Source organism: Zophobas morio, unplaced genomic scaffold (genome assembly GCF_036711695.1).
Source record: "Zophobas morio isolate AGI-343-1 ecotype UQ-CSIRO unplaced genomic scaffold, CSIRO_AGI_Zmor_V1 ptg000052l, whole genome shotgun sequence".
NCBI classification, from domain to species: Eukaryota; Metazoa; Arthropoda; class Insecta; order Coleoptera; family Tenebrionidae; genus Zophobas; species Zophobas morio.
The window spans coordinates 173,003-188,401 of record NW_026972157.1 but is presented as its reverse complement, the minus strand read 5'-3'; the positions used below and the strand labels follow the sequence as shown (position 1 = coordinate 188,401).

General features: G+C 26.9%; 2 protein-coding genes and 1 long non-coding RNA gene across 3 annotated transcripts; 2 read left to right on the top strand and 1 right to left on the bottom strand.

Moving 5' to 3' along the window:
- Nucleotides 1-1,045: 1,045 nt before the first annotated feature.
- On the bottom strand, nt 1,046-4,571 carry LOC135142715 (non-structural maintenance of chromosomes element 1 homolog). Its single transcript, XM_064074465.1, has 10 exons — nt 4,536-4,571; nt 4,358-4,424; nt 4,079-4,250; nt 3,947-4,024; nt 3,829-3,892; nt 3,683-3,779; nt 3,465-3,573; nt 1,703-1,751; nt 1,539-1,616; nt 1,046-1,116 (listed from the first exon to the last, which is right to left on the bottom strand). Exons 2-10 carry the CDS (start codon nt 4,402-4,404, stop codon nt 1,055-1,057), a joined length of 756 nt encoding a protein of 251 aa, XP_063930535.1. The 5' UTR covers nt 4,405-4,424; nt 4,536-4,571; the 3' UTR covers nt 1,046-1,054.
- Nucleotides 4,572-5,762: 1,191 nt separating this feature from the next.
- Nucleotides 5,763-9,939, top strand: LOC135142732 (uncharacterized). Its single transcript, XM_064074479.1, has 9 exons — nt 5,763-5,955; nt 6,057-6,376; nt 6,441-6,560; nt 6,871-7,020; nt 7,082-7,153; nt 8,449-8,518; nt 9,362-9,466; nt 9,600-9,868; nt 9,928-9,939. Exons 1-9 carry the CDS (start codon nt 5,763-5,765, stop codon nt 9,937-9,939), a joined length of 1,311 nt encoding a protein of 436 aa, XP_063930549.1.
- A 32-nt stretch (nt 9,940-9,971) lies between these two features.
- LOC135142716 (uncharacterized) lies at nt 9,972-11,436 on the top strand. The gene is made up of 5 exons (XR_010282599.1): nt 9,972-10,118; nt 10,195-10,229; nt 10,429-10,483; nt 10,739-10,893; nt 11,372-11,436. It is a non-coding gene; the product is annotated as an uncharacterized LOC135142716 (long non-coding RNA).
- Nucleotides 11,437-15,399: the final 3,963 nt, after the last annotated feature.

Sequence of the window (15,399 nt, the reverse complement as noted above, 5' to 3'; positions counted from 1 at the left end):
AAAACGTGAAAAATTTAACTTTTTAAATACGCGATAAGAATCACGTGGTTCGTTAATAAGCCAACCAAATATATATGGAAACCGATGATATTTTTATTGCTTGTTAGACACGTGCTAATTTCTTAGTTTGGTTCTTAAAAATTATGTAAACAAGTACTATATGAGGCGGCGGCGCTCTCATCCATGTATAAGTGGGAAAATAAAAAGCTGCAGGTTAGCGAGAGCAATGTACAGGTAAGTAAAAGTTATTAATAGCCTTTTCATATATAATATTTTTAACGTACTTTTATTTTTTCTATAAGTATACTTTAATAGTATTATAAAATTGTAATAAAAAGTAAATAAAAAGTAAATATTTAGCGATTTACGTTTAATATATTGTAAAAAATTTATTTAGTAACCCCGACTCTTCATAAATTTCCAGCTAATCTCATTATTTTAATGTTATTTATCGGAAAAAATCGGCTTATCTTCATAGATAACATTTTAAACAATCTTAAGAAATCGTTACTTAGGAAAATAAAAGACCTAAGGTTTTATAAATACTTATAAATATTGTAAAGAAACTCACTATAATAATCTAATAAACATATGCACAACGTTTGTATGTTTTTTTAAATCAACACTAAATTTCAAAAATACTTTTTGAATAAGATAAAAAAAAATTATATTAGTAAATTTCATTATAAAAAACGTTTGCTACGTTATAAAAAATAATTACAAATATTAACTTTCTTGGTTTTTTCTTATAAGAATAGTACTAGATAGAAAATAAATAATAAATCTTAAAGTATTAAGTCAATCAACAATAATTATATTTATATATTATAACCGGAAGCCAAATGAAAAACATTGGTATGTAACAAATTAATACAAAAAAATATTTATAACTGATATACAAAAGTTAGAGCAATAATACTTTGTTTTTTCTAAAGGGTTTATTGGAATATATATGAAAGATTATTTTATAGTAAATTAAAAAAATTTAAGACGCATATATAAAGTTAAAAAAAATTGCTTTTTATTAAAAAATTTGATTGCAGTCCTCTTTTCTTTACTCTTCCTTAACACGAACTCTTCTAACTCTGTCCTCCGGAAAAACCTCAGCAAAACTTCCTTTGTGTTTATTTATTTGTACTAATTTATAACTTTTATATAAATATATATGTATATATAATATTAAACACTAAATACAACAAATGTAATTATTAACTTTTCTTGATTCTCTCCACGTTTAATGTTACTTAAAATTTATAACAATATTGATAAATTATTTAATAAACTTTATTTATAAATAAAGATTATTATTACTATAACATTTGTTTTAATAAGAAATCTAGAAAATTCGTTACCTCTATTTCTTTTTTGTTTCAATATTATTATAACTTGATTACTTTAAAACGGGTTTAATTAATAATATTTAGTGTAAAACAATTTTATAAATATACAATAGTTCATACCGATTGGCTTCTAGGATAAGGTTGGGTTAGGGTTAAGGAGTAAAAGCCAGTAAGTGGTGATAATATACAAATAAGCACCTTTCTTATATAGCAAGGGCTCCCCCACAACTGGCCATGGCCAAGTAGCGCCGCATGAAACACAGCGTGGATGTGAACCTAATATAAGTTGGTAATAATAAAAGATTTAATAATAATAACAATAACAATAACACTTTTGGAAAATTTCTGAAATTTTTTAATACAAAAGTCATGAGCTTTAACTTTGCACGATGGAGAACTGCAGAAATTTCCCTAAGATAATTAAAAAAAGTTCAACGGAATAAAAATTTTAAAACTTTTTAATAAATGATTTATTTAAATATATTTAAACTATTTAAAATAAGCGATGAGAAATTTTTTTAAACAGCATAACAAAAATTGGTAGCAACAATAATTATCTTATATTTATTACGTTGTATTTACTTAATATATATTTAACGTAGAATGTTTATGTAATATTTGGATTTATTAATTTTTTTTTTTTTAAGTACACTATAAAAGAAATAAGTTTGCAGCAGAAGTCTCTATAATACTTTTAATGTTACTAAATACAGCTTTAACCATGATAAGTTGCACAAGTCTTTATCTTATTATATAACAAAGAAAAGGAAAAGAAGCATTTTAATTACTAAATATGCTTTTAAGGCATTTTAATAGCTCTATAATAGAAGTAGAAAAGTAAGCTTGCATAATCAATATTTCTACTTATTACATATCTTAGAAAAGAAAATTAACAAGTTTTCTTAGAAGTTAATAGTAAGCTCATTATCTTGAAAATTGTATATATAGATTTCTATAAAAAGTTAGATCAGCGCAGTTATAGTATATTAAAAATATTAACACTAACTTTTTAAGTAACTTTTATTTATCTGAATTACAAATTTCGCCAAAATAATTTCAAAGTAGTCCAAAGTCAATCTTTAACTGATATATTAAAAATTATAAAAGCCTAAACAGTTGGATAAATACTACACTAATACTTTCGGTTGTGTACTGCTATACACGTTAACGCAAAACTTAATTAATTTAATTTTTTTTTTATAATTCGTTCTTGCCAGGTTATTTTCCTCTATTTAATATTATGATAGTAGAAAAAAAGTTTAACAAAGTATAAACTTCAAAAATAAGGCAAGTAAAAAATATTAGGAGAAATTTTTTAAAATATTTTACTTTTAATTAATTTTTCCAACATAATATGCCACATTTGGAGAATAGTGGAATCAGAATAACTATTTTATTCTTACTAATTAAATAAACTAAATTTGAGTGACGCAAACTAAACAAAATTCTTTAAAAAAACTTTGTAGAGTGGTAGTTGTTAAAAACGCACCAAATAGTCGGGCTTACATATTAAAAAAAGGCCGTTGGCTTAAAAAGAAATTTTTATAACTTTCTATTATATCGTTCCTATCATTTTTACTAGTAAGTGATCGCCTTATAAATTATATTTTCCCGCAAAAGTCAGTTTCCAATTGATAAATACACTAAACTTTTTAAATTCTGATAACTTTATGTAGAGAATTTATTTATACCTGAATGTTAAAATAATAACTAAGGTAGTTAAAAAATTGTTATTATTCAACAGTAGCAAATTCAATCTTGTGATTTACCCTGAAATCACACAACTTCTTAAGTAGCTTAATTTTTTTACAAAATATTCTAGACTAAAAAAAAAATAAAAGTATAAAAATCAAGTTAAGATTTTAAAAATTAAACAAAAACAAAACAACTATAATGACAACCTAATAAAAAAATTATATTAACTTTATATTTGTATTAAATTTTCCTTATAGCCATTTTACTTATATAGTATAAATTTAGTAAAAACAAAAATCTTAAATAATTAATTTACATCTTATGTGGTATAATAAATAAGTTAAAAGAAAAGAATAGAGTTTTAAAATTATAAACTAATAAACAAATAAATGGTTATTTAAAAAGATAAGCATAGAATTTATATTGCACTTTAATGCAAACATCTCTGCAAAGAGCGCATGATTCAAGATTATGAAAGGAATTTTGAAGGTACAATTGTAGTTCCATAAAAGTTCTCGGAGCTATAGAAAAAGATCCCCTATTAATATGTGTATGATTTTATTAAATAAGCTAAACAAAGTTTAATTTATATTAAAAATAACTTTATTATATGTTTTCATTTTTAAAAGTAATAATAAAATTAAAACATATAAAGTTTGAACTCAAAATCTTCTAGCCACAAGTCCTCAACGAATTTGTCGAGGCTTTTGGAAGCTTCTTTTTTTAACCAATTTTTTTCGCTGGCTTTAATAATTAAAAGTAATTAAAAAAGATACAATTTTTTTATAAATACCAGCTTTATTTAAAAGTTCTATAGAAGAAACAGAACCAGTGGATGAATTAATAATGGATTGAAGCTATAATAATAAATAAAAACAGAAAAAAAAAAGCTGGGAAATTCCAAGACTCACTGCTATTTCAAACAATTCCAATTCTTTAGAATTATAGGAAGAGGCCTTTTTAGTTAAAGCATCTCCCCTCAAGTTTACCTGTTTATTACAATTAAAATAATGGGAATGAAAGTTAACTTAAAAAAAATTCACCAAAGCTAAATATGTATGGAAATTCGTCTCCGAAACATTTTTACGAATTTCCAAAGATAAAAAAGAAAGATGGGCATTTACTACTCTGATGTAATCTTCAAGTTTATACTCCACCGAGAAAATTGCATTACATTCATTAGCGAGTTCAACCCATTTTTCTTCTGCCGTACATCTTTTATTAAAAAATTAAAAAATAAAAAGTTTAGCAGTTTAAGTTAAAAATTATTAAACCAATTTAGTGTAAGACGGTAAATTTTTTTCAAGCAAAATGGTTCCTACCTTTTAGCTATCGCTCCCTGTAAAAATAAGTTATGACAGAGTTCCATTTTTCTTATCAAGGGCCTTACTTAAGTAATAAATAAAAAAATTAAAATTGATAAAAAAAACCAAAGGTTCTTAACTTGAATTAATGAAAACACATTTTATTCAAGACTCAAAGGTGGATTTATAAAATAACCTTAGCCTACAAGTAAGCTAACGGGTTCTATACAAGATAAGTAAATATCTATATAGTGTGATTCAAAGATAAAAGATTTTATATAAAACTATTTTATATAATACTTGAATAAAAACTTTTATATAGGGAAAGACTGAGACTTAGAGAAGTTTTAAACAGAGCCTTAATCCACTAACAAGCTCAACAAGAGGGGCAGAAAACCTATACACATTGGGAAGGTTGGGAGCTTGGAAGAAGTATATATCGGACGGTATGGTTTCCTTCAGGTCAGCTTTTCGATCGTTATTATAAAACTGCACTGAAGGTCTAAAGTAATACATAATACTATCTTGTTTCTATTAAAGTATATAATATCCCAACTATAAGTATAGAAAATATTTTGTCATACTATTTATAAAACAATATTTTTTACATAAAATGAGAGCTATAAGTTGCTCCTTTTTTCTCAACTTAATCTTTTTATTTTCGTTGATAGAGAGAAGATATATATTTTGTGAAAGAAGCTTTAAAATAACTTTTACTCTCTAAAGAGTGTAAGAATTATTGAAGATACTTTTTTTATTGTAATTATTACTATAATCGATTTAATTAACTTTCGTAATCAAGAACTTAATTTAAATCTGTTCAACAATTGCGGTTTGTTTATAATAATAAAATAGGAGTGCACAACTTTTCCGTAGTGCTTCATTAGGGTACACTTAAAAAGTAGGGTTTTTCTCTAACAGTATTATAAATTTACATAGTAATTGGAGAAGTTAAAGAGAAAAATTTGAAGCAATTAACATCAAGAAAAACTTAAAACTACTTTAAATTTTATTTAGGATTTAGCAATTTTACGATTTATAATTGGTACTGCTTGCATGTTTTTAAAGAAGAATTACTTGACCCGTAAATTTAGTAATGTTCACTAATTATACGTTGTTTAAGATGAAGTTTTAAAAACTGGTAATACTATTATATACGAACTGCAAATGTTTATTACGAAATAAAATACTTGGGAAATGGGGTAAATTTTTTTTTTTAAGTACCTAACTAGTGTTACTGTGCGTAGTGTATAGTTTTTATGTAATTTACTTTACTTGCGGGATAGAGTTTAACGAAACAACTTTGATCTCTGCGCGGATGGATTTTTTTATACAACAGTTTCTTTTTCAAATTACTCTACTAAAAGAAAGCGTTAACAATCTAGTGTTTAAGTTTTAGCAATATATATCGCTTATAAAAGTAATGACTGATAGTGAGCAATCCTTAGAACCTGAAACGAATGAAAAGTATACTAGCCATATAGAGCCTTCAACTGAGTTAATTTGCTTTGATGTTAGTAACGACACTTCAGAGCTACTCCATGAAACTGTTAAAATTAACAATCAGTTTAACAAAAGCTTAGTTTGTTCTAATGAGGAAACTTGCAAGACTGAAGGTAAATATGTCTCAACACCAGAACTTGCTGAGGAAGGCTTATGTAGTTTTACTACATTATAAAAACCGCTTCAAGTAAACTAACTTTAAACTAAAATTTAGGCTTGTCTTACATAAATGAAACAGATGAGTCAAGTTGTAAAAATATTAAAAATGTTCAGCAAGTGAAGTATAGTCAAGTAGAAATTACTTATGACGATAAGGCAAGCTTGAACAATTACAGCATAAACAATTTTATTAATGACACTGTCTCACTTGCAAAGGACGTTGGGATCACGAAGGCTAATGATGCTACAGAAATTCTAAGTTATATAGCTGACGATAAAAGCAAGAACGCTAGTAAAAAAAGAGAGGCCATACATGAACACAGTAACACTAATCAAAAAATTACTGAACACCAACTTTCCTGTCCTAAAAACTTGGTTACCTATGAAAGCCAAACTTTTCTTAATTACTTTGAGTTTCTAAATGTATAGATTATTACAGGCAAAAGATGAAGTTCCTGAACTTAATATTAAAAAACAAGTTGACTTTGTTACCGAAAAAAGCACAAAAAAAAGAATTTTAAAGTCTAGCAAGGAAGATGGACATGACAAAAAGTTGTTGGTAACTGTACAATTTTATTTTTACAAGTCCAATAATTTAATGTACTCTACAAATAAATTCTTTAATCTTGGTGATTATAGTTTTTTAACTAATTTTGCGAGGTCTTCCGAAATTTTTTAAGTTTTTTTGCTGCTACCACTTAGGAGTCCACTAGATTTATTTTTCTAACTCTTTTAAATTTTTTTTAGCAGTTAGTATATTCTGTGTACTTATGCTTCCTTTTAAGTAAATTTTGTACAATTTTTTTTTAATTTTCTTTAGTAATTATATATTATAAATATATTTTAAGCTATAATTTAATTATAAACAGAGCGAAGTTCTAGATTTTGAATTACGTGAAACCATAAGACTCGAGATTCCTCTTAAAGAAGCTTCTAACTTTTCCTTAATTGATCATCTCGAGGAAAATCTGGAAAGTGGGGAAACTGAAATGCTTTGTGAAGTTTTTAAAAATTTTCAAGTTAGTTGAATAATTCTAAATAATATTTAAATAAAAGTTATAATTTTGCGTAAAATAAAAGAATAAAGACAAAAATACGAATTTAAAAGATGACTACGACTACGAGGATGAGTGGATTGATGATAGTCTAGAAGTACATTTTTATAGCTTCTACAGTTTAATTGTTTTTATAAAAATAATTTTCTTCTTTATTATTAAAACTTTTAATGCTACTGACTTTAATAAATAAAAAGTAGAATTTGTTTTCATAACTTTTATAATTTATTTATTTTATAATTTTTTTTTTTATAATTTGCTTTTGCCTTCTTTTAATAATTATTAGAAGTATGTTTATGTAATTTCTACAAATTTAATAATTTTATAAAAATCTTTTTTTTTATGATATACTTTATACTTTTTCGTAACTTCTACAGCTTAATAACTATAAAAAACTTTTATTTATTAAATATACAACTTTTATTGCCATGATTTTTATAAATAAAAATTAGAAGTACGTTTTTATAACATCTACAGAAATAATAGTCTTTAAAATTTAATTTTTACTTTTTTATATTAATTATAATTTTAAATGCTATTGATTCTATTAAAATTTTTAAAAAAAATGTAACCTAAAATTTTTCACAATTTAAAAGTTGCATGCTTCGCTCTTTACTTTCAATATTTAAGTTTGTGTCACGCTGTTAATTTATTCTCACTAATATTCGCTCCTACATAGATCACGCGAACAACTTTTTTACTTTTCATTGGTTTATAAAAAATTATAAAACAAAATTTCTGCGAATGAGGATTTCCCTTAATTTTTACTTTTTGTAAAAAAATTTTGTGAATTAATTTTTTCTCCCTCGTTTGCGCTTAACTTTGTCATTTCTTAATTATATTGATTAGTTTATTTAGAGTTACTCGGATTTTATTTTGAGGAGTATATTTTTTTATAACTATATATAGTAAAGTATACTAATAATTAAACTTATTATTTCTATATGACTTATTATTTTAATATAATAAGAATACTTGTAATAATAATATTAATATTAAAGATGACTATTTTGATAGGCATTTGTAATTCATGAATGTTAGTCAATGTGTTTTTCTCATTTTTAAACCGGTTTTGATTGGTACATGACAATCTCATGTTTTATTATGAAACTTTAATCACTTTAATGAAATATTTCGCTCGTCTTTAATGTACGTGGGTCCACCTTGCGTCATTTGTACTGACCCTTATAGGCGTACTTGAAGCTCTATAGTATTAACAATTGTTATTTATTTAATGTATTAATAAAATAAATGACCTTCACTTTTTTTATTTATATATCTTTTTACTTTGTTTCAACTTTTATATTATATAAATTAGTTTTATAGTTATATATTTATAAACTTTTTTATAATATTATAGTCAACTTTTTATACTTTTGTAAATATATATAGTTTGAAGAAAAGTATACTAAAAGCGTGAGGCATCGCGGTTTTTTTGTAAAATTATACGGAGAAACAGAAGGTTTTTATTATAAGAGTGTATATATAAAACTCTATCATCTTATTATAATTTTAATATTTTTTATTCACTTTTATATTATTTAAAGCTGAAGATAATCCCTGTACTATTTTCTTTTATTTTTAATAGTATTTATAATGTTTTAATATTTTTTGTTAACATTTTTATTTCTTGCTCATTTAAAGTTCTTTAAAAGTATTTATTAACTTTATCAATTATGCTTATTATATTACGTATCAAATTTTTTTTTTTTTCATAATTGAATACGGAGGGCACAGCCCTCAGGGCTGAATGTTATATATATATATATAATGGCGTGCGACGACGTTATTTTTTTTAATTTTCGTGTTGTTTTCGCTTTGGGGGTAGTGCTTTCCGGGGACTTCATTTCATAATATTTTTCTTAAAGACTAAAATATACTTTATACTCTTTTATATAAAGTATAGTTTACAATATATATAGTTTCGGGGCTCAAGACCCAGTAAATCAACACTATAAAATAAAGATCGAACGTCGTGCTCCCGCCATTTTTAATACATAGGACATTTAGTCCTAAAGGTTTGAGCCCTCGTGTAAACAATATAAAAGTTCAAAACTTTTACTTTTTATAATTATAACTTTTTATACAAAATTTTTAAATATTTATTATCGTTTACAATTATTATTTTTGCTTTACAGCTGTAATAATGAAATAATTTTTTTTTCTCTTTTTAAAATTTAATTTTTGAAGCTATAAATTTTTTTTAAAACTACTCAAAAAAATTTATTTATTAATACTTATTAATATTTTTATATATATATAAAAAAATTTTTACTTAAAAATAACTTTACTTATTTTTTTATAGATGATAATTTATTTTGTGCCGAGGGAAATATGAATAGAGAACGGAGTAGCGATGATGAAGACTTTCAAAAAGTTAGTACAAAAAGAAAACATTCAAGTAAAATAAGTAAAAAGCCACTTCCTTTAAAGTTTACAACTATTATAAAGAAGAAGAAGAAAAGTATAATTATTAATAATATTTAAATTTATTATTATTTTATGCAGTTCATAAAATCACCAAACTAATAAACAATTTACAGTTGCTAATCAGGACCATGAAAGCACATTGCGCGAATCTTTAAAGGCTAAAAAGCAACGAATCAAAAGAAAAATAAAAACGGATGAAATTGATGCCATTCCATTGGTTGATTTGCTACGAGTTGGGAATTTGGACCTAAATAGTGGGATTTCTGCATTCTCTGGGGGTCAAGCAACCAATAAACAGAAAAAAATACTAAAAATTATTAAAAAATTTCCGTTAGAAAATTCAGAAAAAGAAAAAATATCAGTTTCCAACCTTTTAATTCGCGTAAATAAAACTGAAATCCTTGATAATAATAATAGTAATAATAATGATAATAATTATAGCAAAATGAATAATATTCAAAAGAAAAATAATAAAATTTGTAGTAGTTTTATTGATAATAAATATATTAACGAAACTACTACTAATACAACCGACAATAATGAAAAAAACAACAATAACAATAATAATAGTAATAATAATAAAGATGACAATGATAATAACGCTAATGTAAATGAAGCACAATATAAAGAAGGTAATATTTTTATAATAATAAAAATTTTTTTTTTTTTTATTTTTTCGTTCTTATTATAAACATTATATAAAAGCAGCAGCGCCTACAGCGGAGCGTTTAGCCAAACTCGACGTATATTTTTTATTTAAGTTCTTAATATTATTTTTGTTAACATGAAAACTAAATGATAATTTAAATACTTTTAGAAGAAAATATTAATTTACATCAAATATGATTTCTATTAACTCGCTATTATTGTTTAAAGAATTTATTTATCGATGATATTAATAAAATAGCTTTATAAGAAAAAAAATATTTATTTTTATTATAGAACTTTCCTTTCGAGCTGAGAAATGCTTTATTATTAGTAATGGAAAAGTGCTTATGTATGTTTTTATTATTTTCATTACTAATGTATACCACTTTTTAACCTTTTTTAATATAAATATATTCTTATATAACAAATTGTTTCTTTAATAAGTATCAATAATATATATAATAGTGGTGTTCTTTTCTATATAATTTTAAAAATATATTTGTATTCCAGTAATTATATATTATTATAAGTTGATTGTCGTTAACTTATTCTTTTTATTATAAATGCTCTTAAAAATAATTTTTTATTATTTTTTTTATTTTAGCTCTTCCTGAAGCCAAAAAAAACGTTTTTCCTTCGAGTCTTGTGCCTTTTACTTTTAATTCTCTGCAGTTGGCTGAAAAATTCGGCCAACAATATGTTTCCTCCGCCGTTTCTTTACTAGCAGAGCTTATTGGGGTTACTAGACTCACAATAAAAGTTGCTTACTTATTATTATTGTTACTATTAATTATTTTTTAGCATTATATTTTATTTATTATAGTTTTTTACTATATTTTGTCATTATTAATTTTTGCTCTCTATAAAAACTGCTTATTTATTATTAATATTTGTCATCATAGTTATTACGTACATTATTTTTCAATTTCTTAGGTTAGTATTATTACTATTAATTTCTGATGTTTATTATATTATTGCGTACGAAAAATATTATTTTTTTTAATTTTATATCTTTTTCTTGTTTATAGTTTTTTCTATATTTTGTTATTAACATTAAAAATAATGCTATTTTTTACTTTCTGTAACTATTGTTCTATTATTTAAATATTTATAATAATTTTTTGTCACTTTTCTTTCTATTATTTTACCATAATCAATTATTACTTAAATTTCTCATTATGAAAATTTTTAATTTCATATATATATAATTTTGATTTTTATATATTTTACTAATAAGAGGAAAAATGCTTTTTATAAAAACGAGAAACTTTTATTAGAAGTATTAAAAGAGTTTGAATGTAGACTTCAAGAGTTTAAAGGAGTTTCTTTAGGTTTATTTATATTGTTATTATTTTAAAACTTTTATGTTACGCACTTTAAAAAAGAAACTTTTAATACTTTTTTTATTGTTTTAGCTGAAATATTAACAAATGAGGAAGTTACGGAGTATTTGAACAAAATTGTTAATCTGAAAATTGAACTTTTTAAATATAAAAAGTTAAGTAAAAAGCGGCAAACTTTTATATATAAATTTATATGAAAAAAATATTCTTCTTATACAATTTTTGGTGTAACTTTTATGGCATGGAATTGGCCACTTTTAACTTTTCTTTATTATTATTCTTAAAGCTTTGCTGTATTCTCTTTATTCTATACTAGAACCAAAAATCGTTATATTTCCGCCACACAATTTTTTGAAAAGGTTTTTTATACTTATTTAAATTTACGGTTTGTACTTGACTAAATAATTATCTTTATAGTCGGTTCTGCCAATATTTAGAAGATCAAGCTTTAACGTGACGATGGAAAGCTTGTTGAAACTGAACAGTTTTTCTTTGAAAGACAAAGAATCTAATAATAATGATGATAATAATACTAATAATAACTATAAAAATAATAGTAATATCAATAATAACAATAGTAATAATGATAATAACGAAAATAATAATGATAATTGTAATGATAATAATAATAATAAAAGTTAATAAACTGGCCGTGCTTATATATTTAAATAATTTTTTAACAAAAGAAAACAAGCTGTTAAGACGTTCTATTAAGATTTCTTATAAAATCAACAACTCCTTCTTTCCCCTCACTACCTTCTAGTTAAAAGTTTTTTGGCCTGTTTCTCACTGGCCAACGGTACTTTAAATTTTTTTTCATTGGTCTTACTGGCGTTTTCAGTATTTCGAACTTGATTTTCTGGGCTGGAAGGCGTGTATATCTGCTTATTCCAACGTGGTTTCTGGAATGCTGACTCTCTTTTAGTTATTTGCGCCCGAATCTTTATTATTGCCTTATTATGAACGTCTTTAGTATTTTTTGCTTTCTTAGATTTTGCTGCTTTTAATTTCACCTGACTCTTGCGCCTTTTTAGTATTCTCCAAGCTTCCGACTCTTCCCACATCGAAGTTTTCTTACTGCGCTCCTCTTCAACCTGTGCTGTCTGCGGTGCTTCTTCGGCTGACCCATTGATTTGGCTAGCTTTATACTTTGTGCCGATTTTAGGGAAATTTTCGGGTTTCTCATTGGCTTTCGACTCATTTTTCAGTGAATACATTTTATGACTTCTTCTGACGTAAACGGGGAAAATTACTTTCGCTTTTGGATAGTTTTTGGTCTTATTCATGTACTGGTTCTGATTGATTATGCCTGAAGACAGCGCTAGACCAATTCGATCCCTAAAAAGACTGCTATTAGCGGCCCAACTCGGTACATTCGCTAAGTTTAAGTTCTTGTTACTTATATTTAAGTAAACGACATCTTCTGAACTTTCGGTTACGGTAGTCTCCTTCTGCAAGCCTTCAGAGTCAATCTTATTAAGCGTAACTTTTATATCGATAGTTAAACTTAAATCGTCAGAACTCGGAACTGACTCAATATTTTTGAGCAGCAAGTTCATAGGAATTATTATATTACTTGACTTGTTTTTATGCGAAGCCTCTTTTAATAAATTTTTAAGTTCATCCCTATCAATACTCAGTTCAGTATTAACATACAAATTTGTATTAACATTAGCTCCAGTGACGTTGTTATTTATATTTGATTGTAGAGGAAGAATGCCTGCAGGGCTTTGCGTGACCGTTACGTTGGTCATTGCACCCTCAAAGTGAACTTTCAGATTAAATTCTAAACTTTGATTAGAATTCAGCTCCGTTATTTGGGAAGTGTCTTCGATAAATAAATTGATTGGGATGACTAGAATATCTGGACTGTCAAAAAGTGCACTTTCACTCAGGTTATGGTTCAAATCATTATTATCTAAACCCTTTGCTTCCGGGTCCTTCTTGTGGTCCAAAATAACTTCAATGCTAATCTCTGAATCCTGCTTAGAGTCAAGCCTGGATACGTTAGAAAAGTTTTCTAGCACTGGACTAGTAATAACTTTTTCGGAACTTTTATTAACTGTACCCGCGTTAGAGCTGGTTTCTAACTCGGCTTTAGTGCTGGGCTGTATATTTATTCCATTTAAGATGAACCCACTCGCCGTTCCTTTACCCTCACTTGTATTATTTGTAACTCCGGTCATAGTTGCTACTTCCGCATCACTCTTGAGGCCTAAACTAAAATCGGAGGTCCCTTCCACAAGCTGCTTAGAAGTCGCCGTCAAATTAGTCTCAAAGCTGGCTTGCGTCTTTACCTCGACATCAGCTTTTGGAACCACTTCGGTGACGGTGGTTCTTGTCACAGTAGCTTCGGGATCATCTTTGTGGTTCGATACTTCGTGATTCTCAAAATTGGTCTCAACGTTGGCCTGAATAGTTAGTTTAGGATCAGTCTCTGTAGTTACTTTTGTTACTTCCGGGTCATTATATTTACTCTGAATGCCAGTAGCACCAACTTCTGGATCATTTTTATGGTCGTTCTCTAAATTGGTCTCAACGTTAGCCTGAATAGTTAGTTTAGGATCAGTCTCTGTAGTTACTTTTGTTACTTCCGGGTCATTATATTGACTCTGAATGCCAGTAGCACCAACTTCTGGATCATTTTTATGGTCGTTCTCTAAATTGGTCTCAACGTTAGCCTGAATAGTTAGTTTAGGATCAGTCTCTGTAGTTACTTTTGTTACTTCCGGGTCATTATATTGACCCTGAGTGCCAGTAGCACCAACTTCTGGATCATTTTTATGGTCGTTCTCTAAATTAGCCTCTACGTTGGCCTGAATAGTTAGTTTAGAATCAGTCTCTGTAGTTACTTTTGTTACTTCCGGGTCATTATATTGACTCTGAATGCCAGTAGCACCAACTTCTGGATCATTTTTATGGTCGTTCTCTAAATTGGTCTCAACGTTGGCCTGAATAGTTAGTTTAGGATCAGTCTCTGTAGTTACTTTTGTTACTTCCGGGTCGTTATATTGGCTCTGAGTGCCAGTAGCACCAACTTCTGGATCATTTTTATGGTCGTTCTCTAAATTGGTCTCAACGTTAGCCTGAATAGTTAGTTTAGGATCAGTCTCTGTAGTTACTTTTGTTACTTCCGGGTCTTTATATTGACCCTGAGTGCCAGTAGCACCAACTTCTGGATCATTTTTATGGTCGTTCTCTAAATTGGTCTCAACGTTAGCCTGAATAGTTAGTTTAGGATCAGTCTCTGTAGTTACTTTTGTTACTTCCGGGTCATTATATTGACTCTGAATGCCAGTAGCACCAACTTCTGGATCATTTTTATGGTCGTTCTCTAAATTGGTCTCAACGTTGGCCTGAATAGTTAGTTTAGAATCAGTCTCTGTAGTTACTTTTGTTACTTCCGGGTCATTATATTGGCTCTGAGTGCCAGTAGCACCAACTTCTGGATCATTTTTATGGTTAATCTCCAAATTAGCCTCTACGTTGGCCTGAATAGTTAGTTTAGGATCAGTCTCTGTAGTTACTTTTGTTACTTCCGGGCCATTATATTGACTCTGAGTGCCAGTAGCACCAACTTCTGGATCATTTTTATGACCTAAATTCGCCTCAGAAGTAACCTCTGAGCTCTGGGTTGAATTTGCCACTTCTAGATCATGGTATTGACTACCAGTCAAATTGGCCTTCGGGTCTTTACTAAGGTCTACTTTACTTTTTATATCGATTCCTAAATACAAAGACGTTTCATAATAATCATCTAAACTTTGGTTATTTCTATTTAAAGACAACTCATTGCTTTTGCTGGAAAATTCAAAGTCCGGATCTATTATTCCATTAAACGATTCTTCTGTTGTTAAACTATTATCTTCTAAATTATTTGAAGTAGCTCCGTTTGTTATACTTCCTTTGGTCTCAACATTGG

Coding starts and splice junctions, on each gene's coding strand:
- LOC135142732 (XM_064074479.1), top strand. CDS start 5,763: ATGACTGATAGTGAGCAATCCTTAGAACCTGAAACGAATGAAAAGTAT. Junction 6,377..6,440: donor TTTCCTGTCCTAAAAACTTG/GTTACCTATGAA, acceptor AGATTATTACAG/GCAAAAGATGAAGTTCCTGA. Junction 9,467..9,599: donor AAAACATTCAAGTAAAATAA/GTAAAAAGCCAC, acceptor AACAATTTACAG/TTGCTAATCAGGACCATGAA.
- LOC135142715 (XM_064074465.1), bottom strand. CDS start 4,404: ATGGAACTCTGTCATAACTTATTTTTACAGGGAGCGATAGCTAAAAG. Junction 4,251..4,357: donor CAGGGAGCGATAGCTAAAAG/GTAGGAACCATT, acceptor TTTTAATAAAAG/ATGTACGGCAGAAGAAAAAT. Junction 3,893..3,946: donor TGGAATTGTTTGAAATAGCA/GTGAGTCTTGGA, acceptor TTATTATTATAG/CTTCAATCCATTATTAATTC.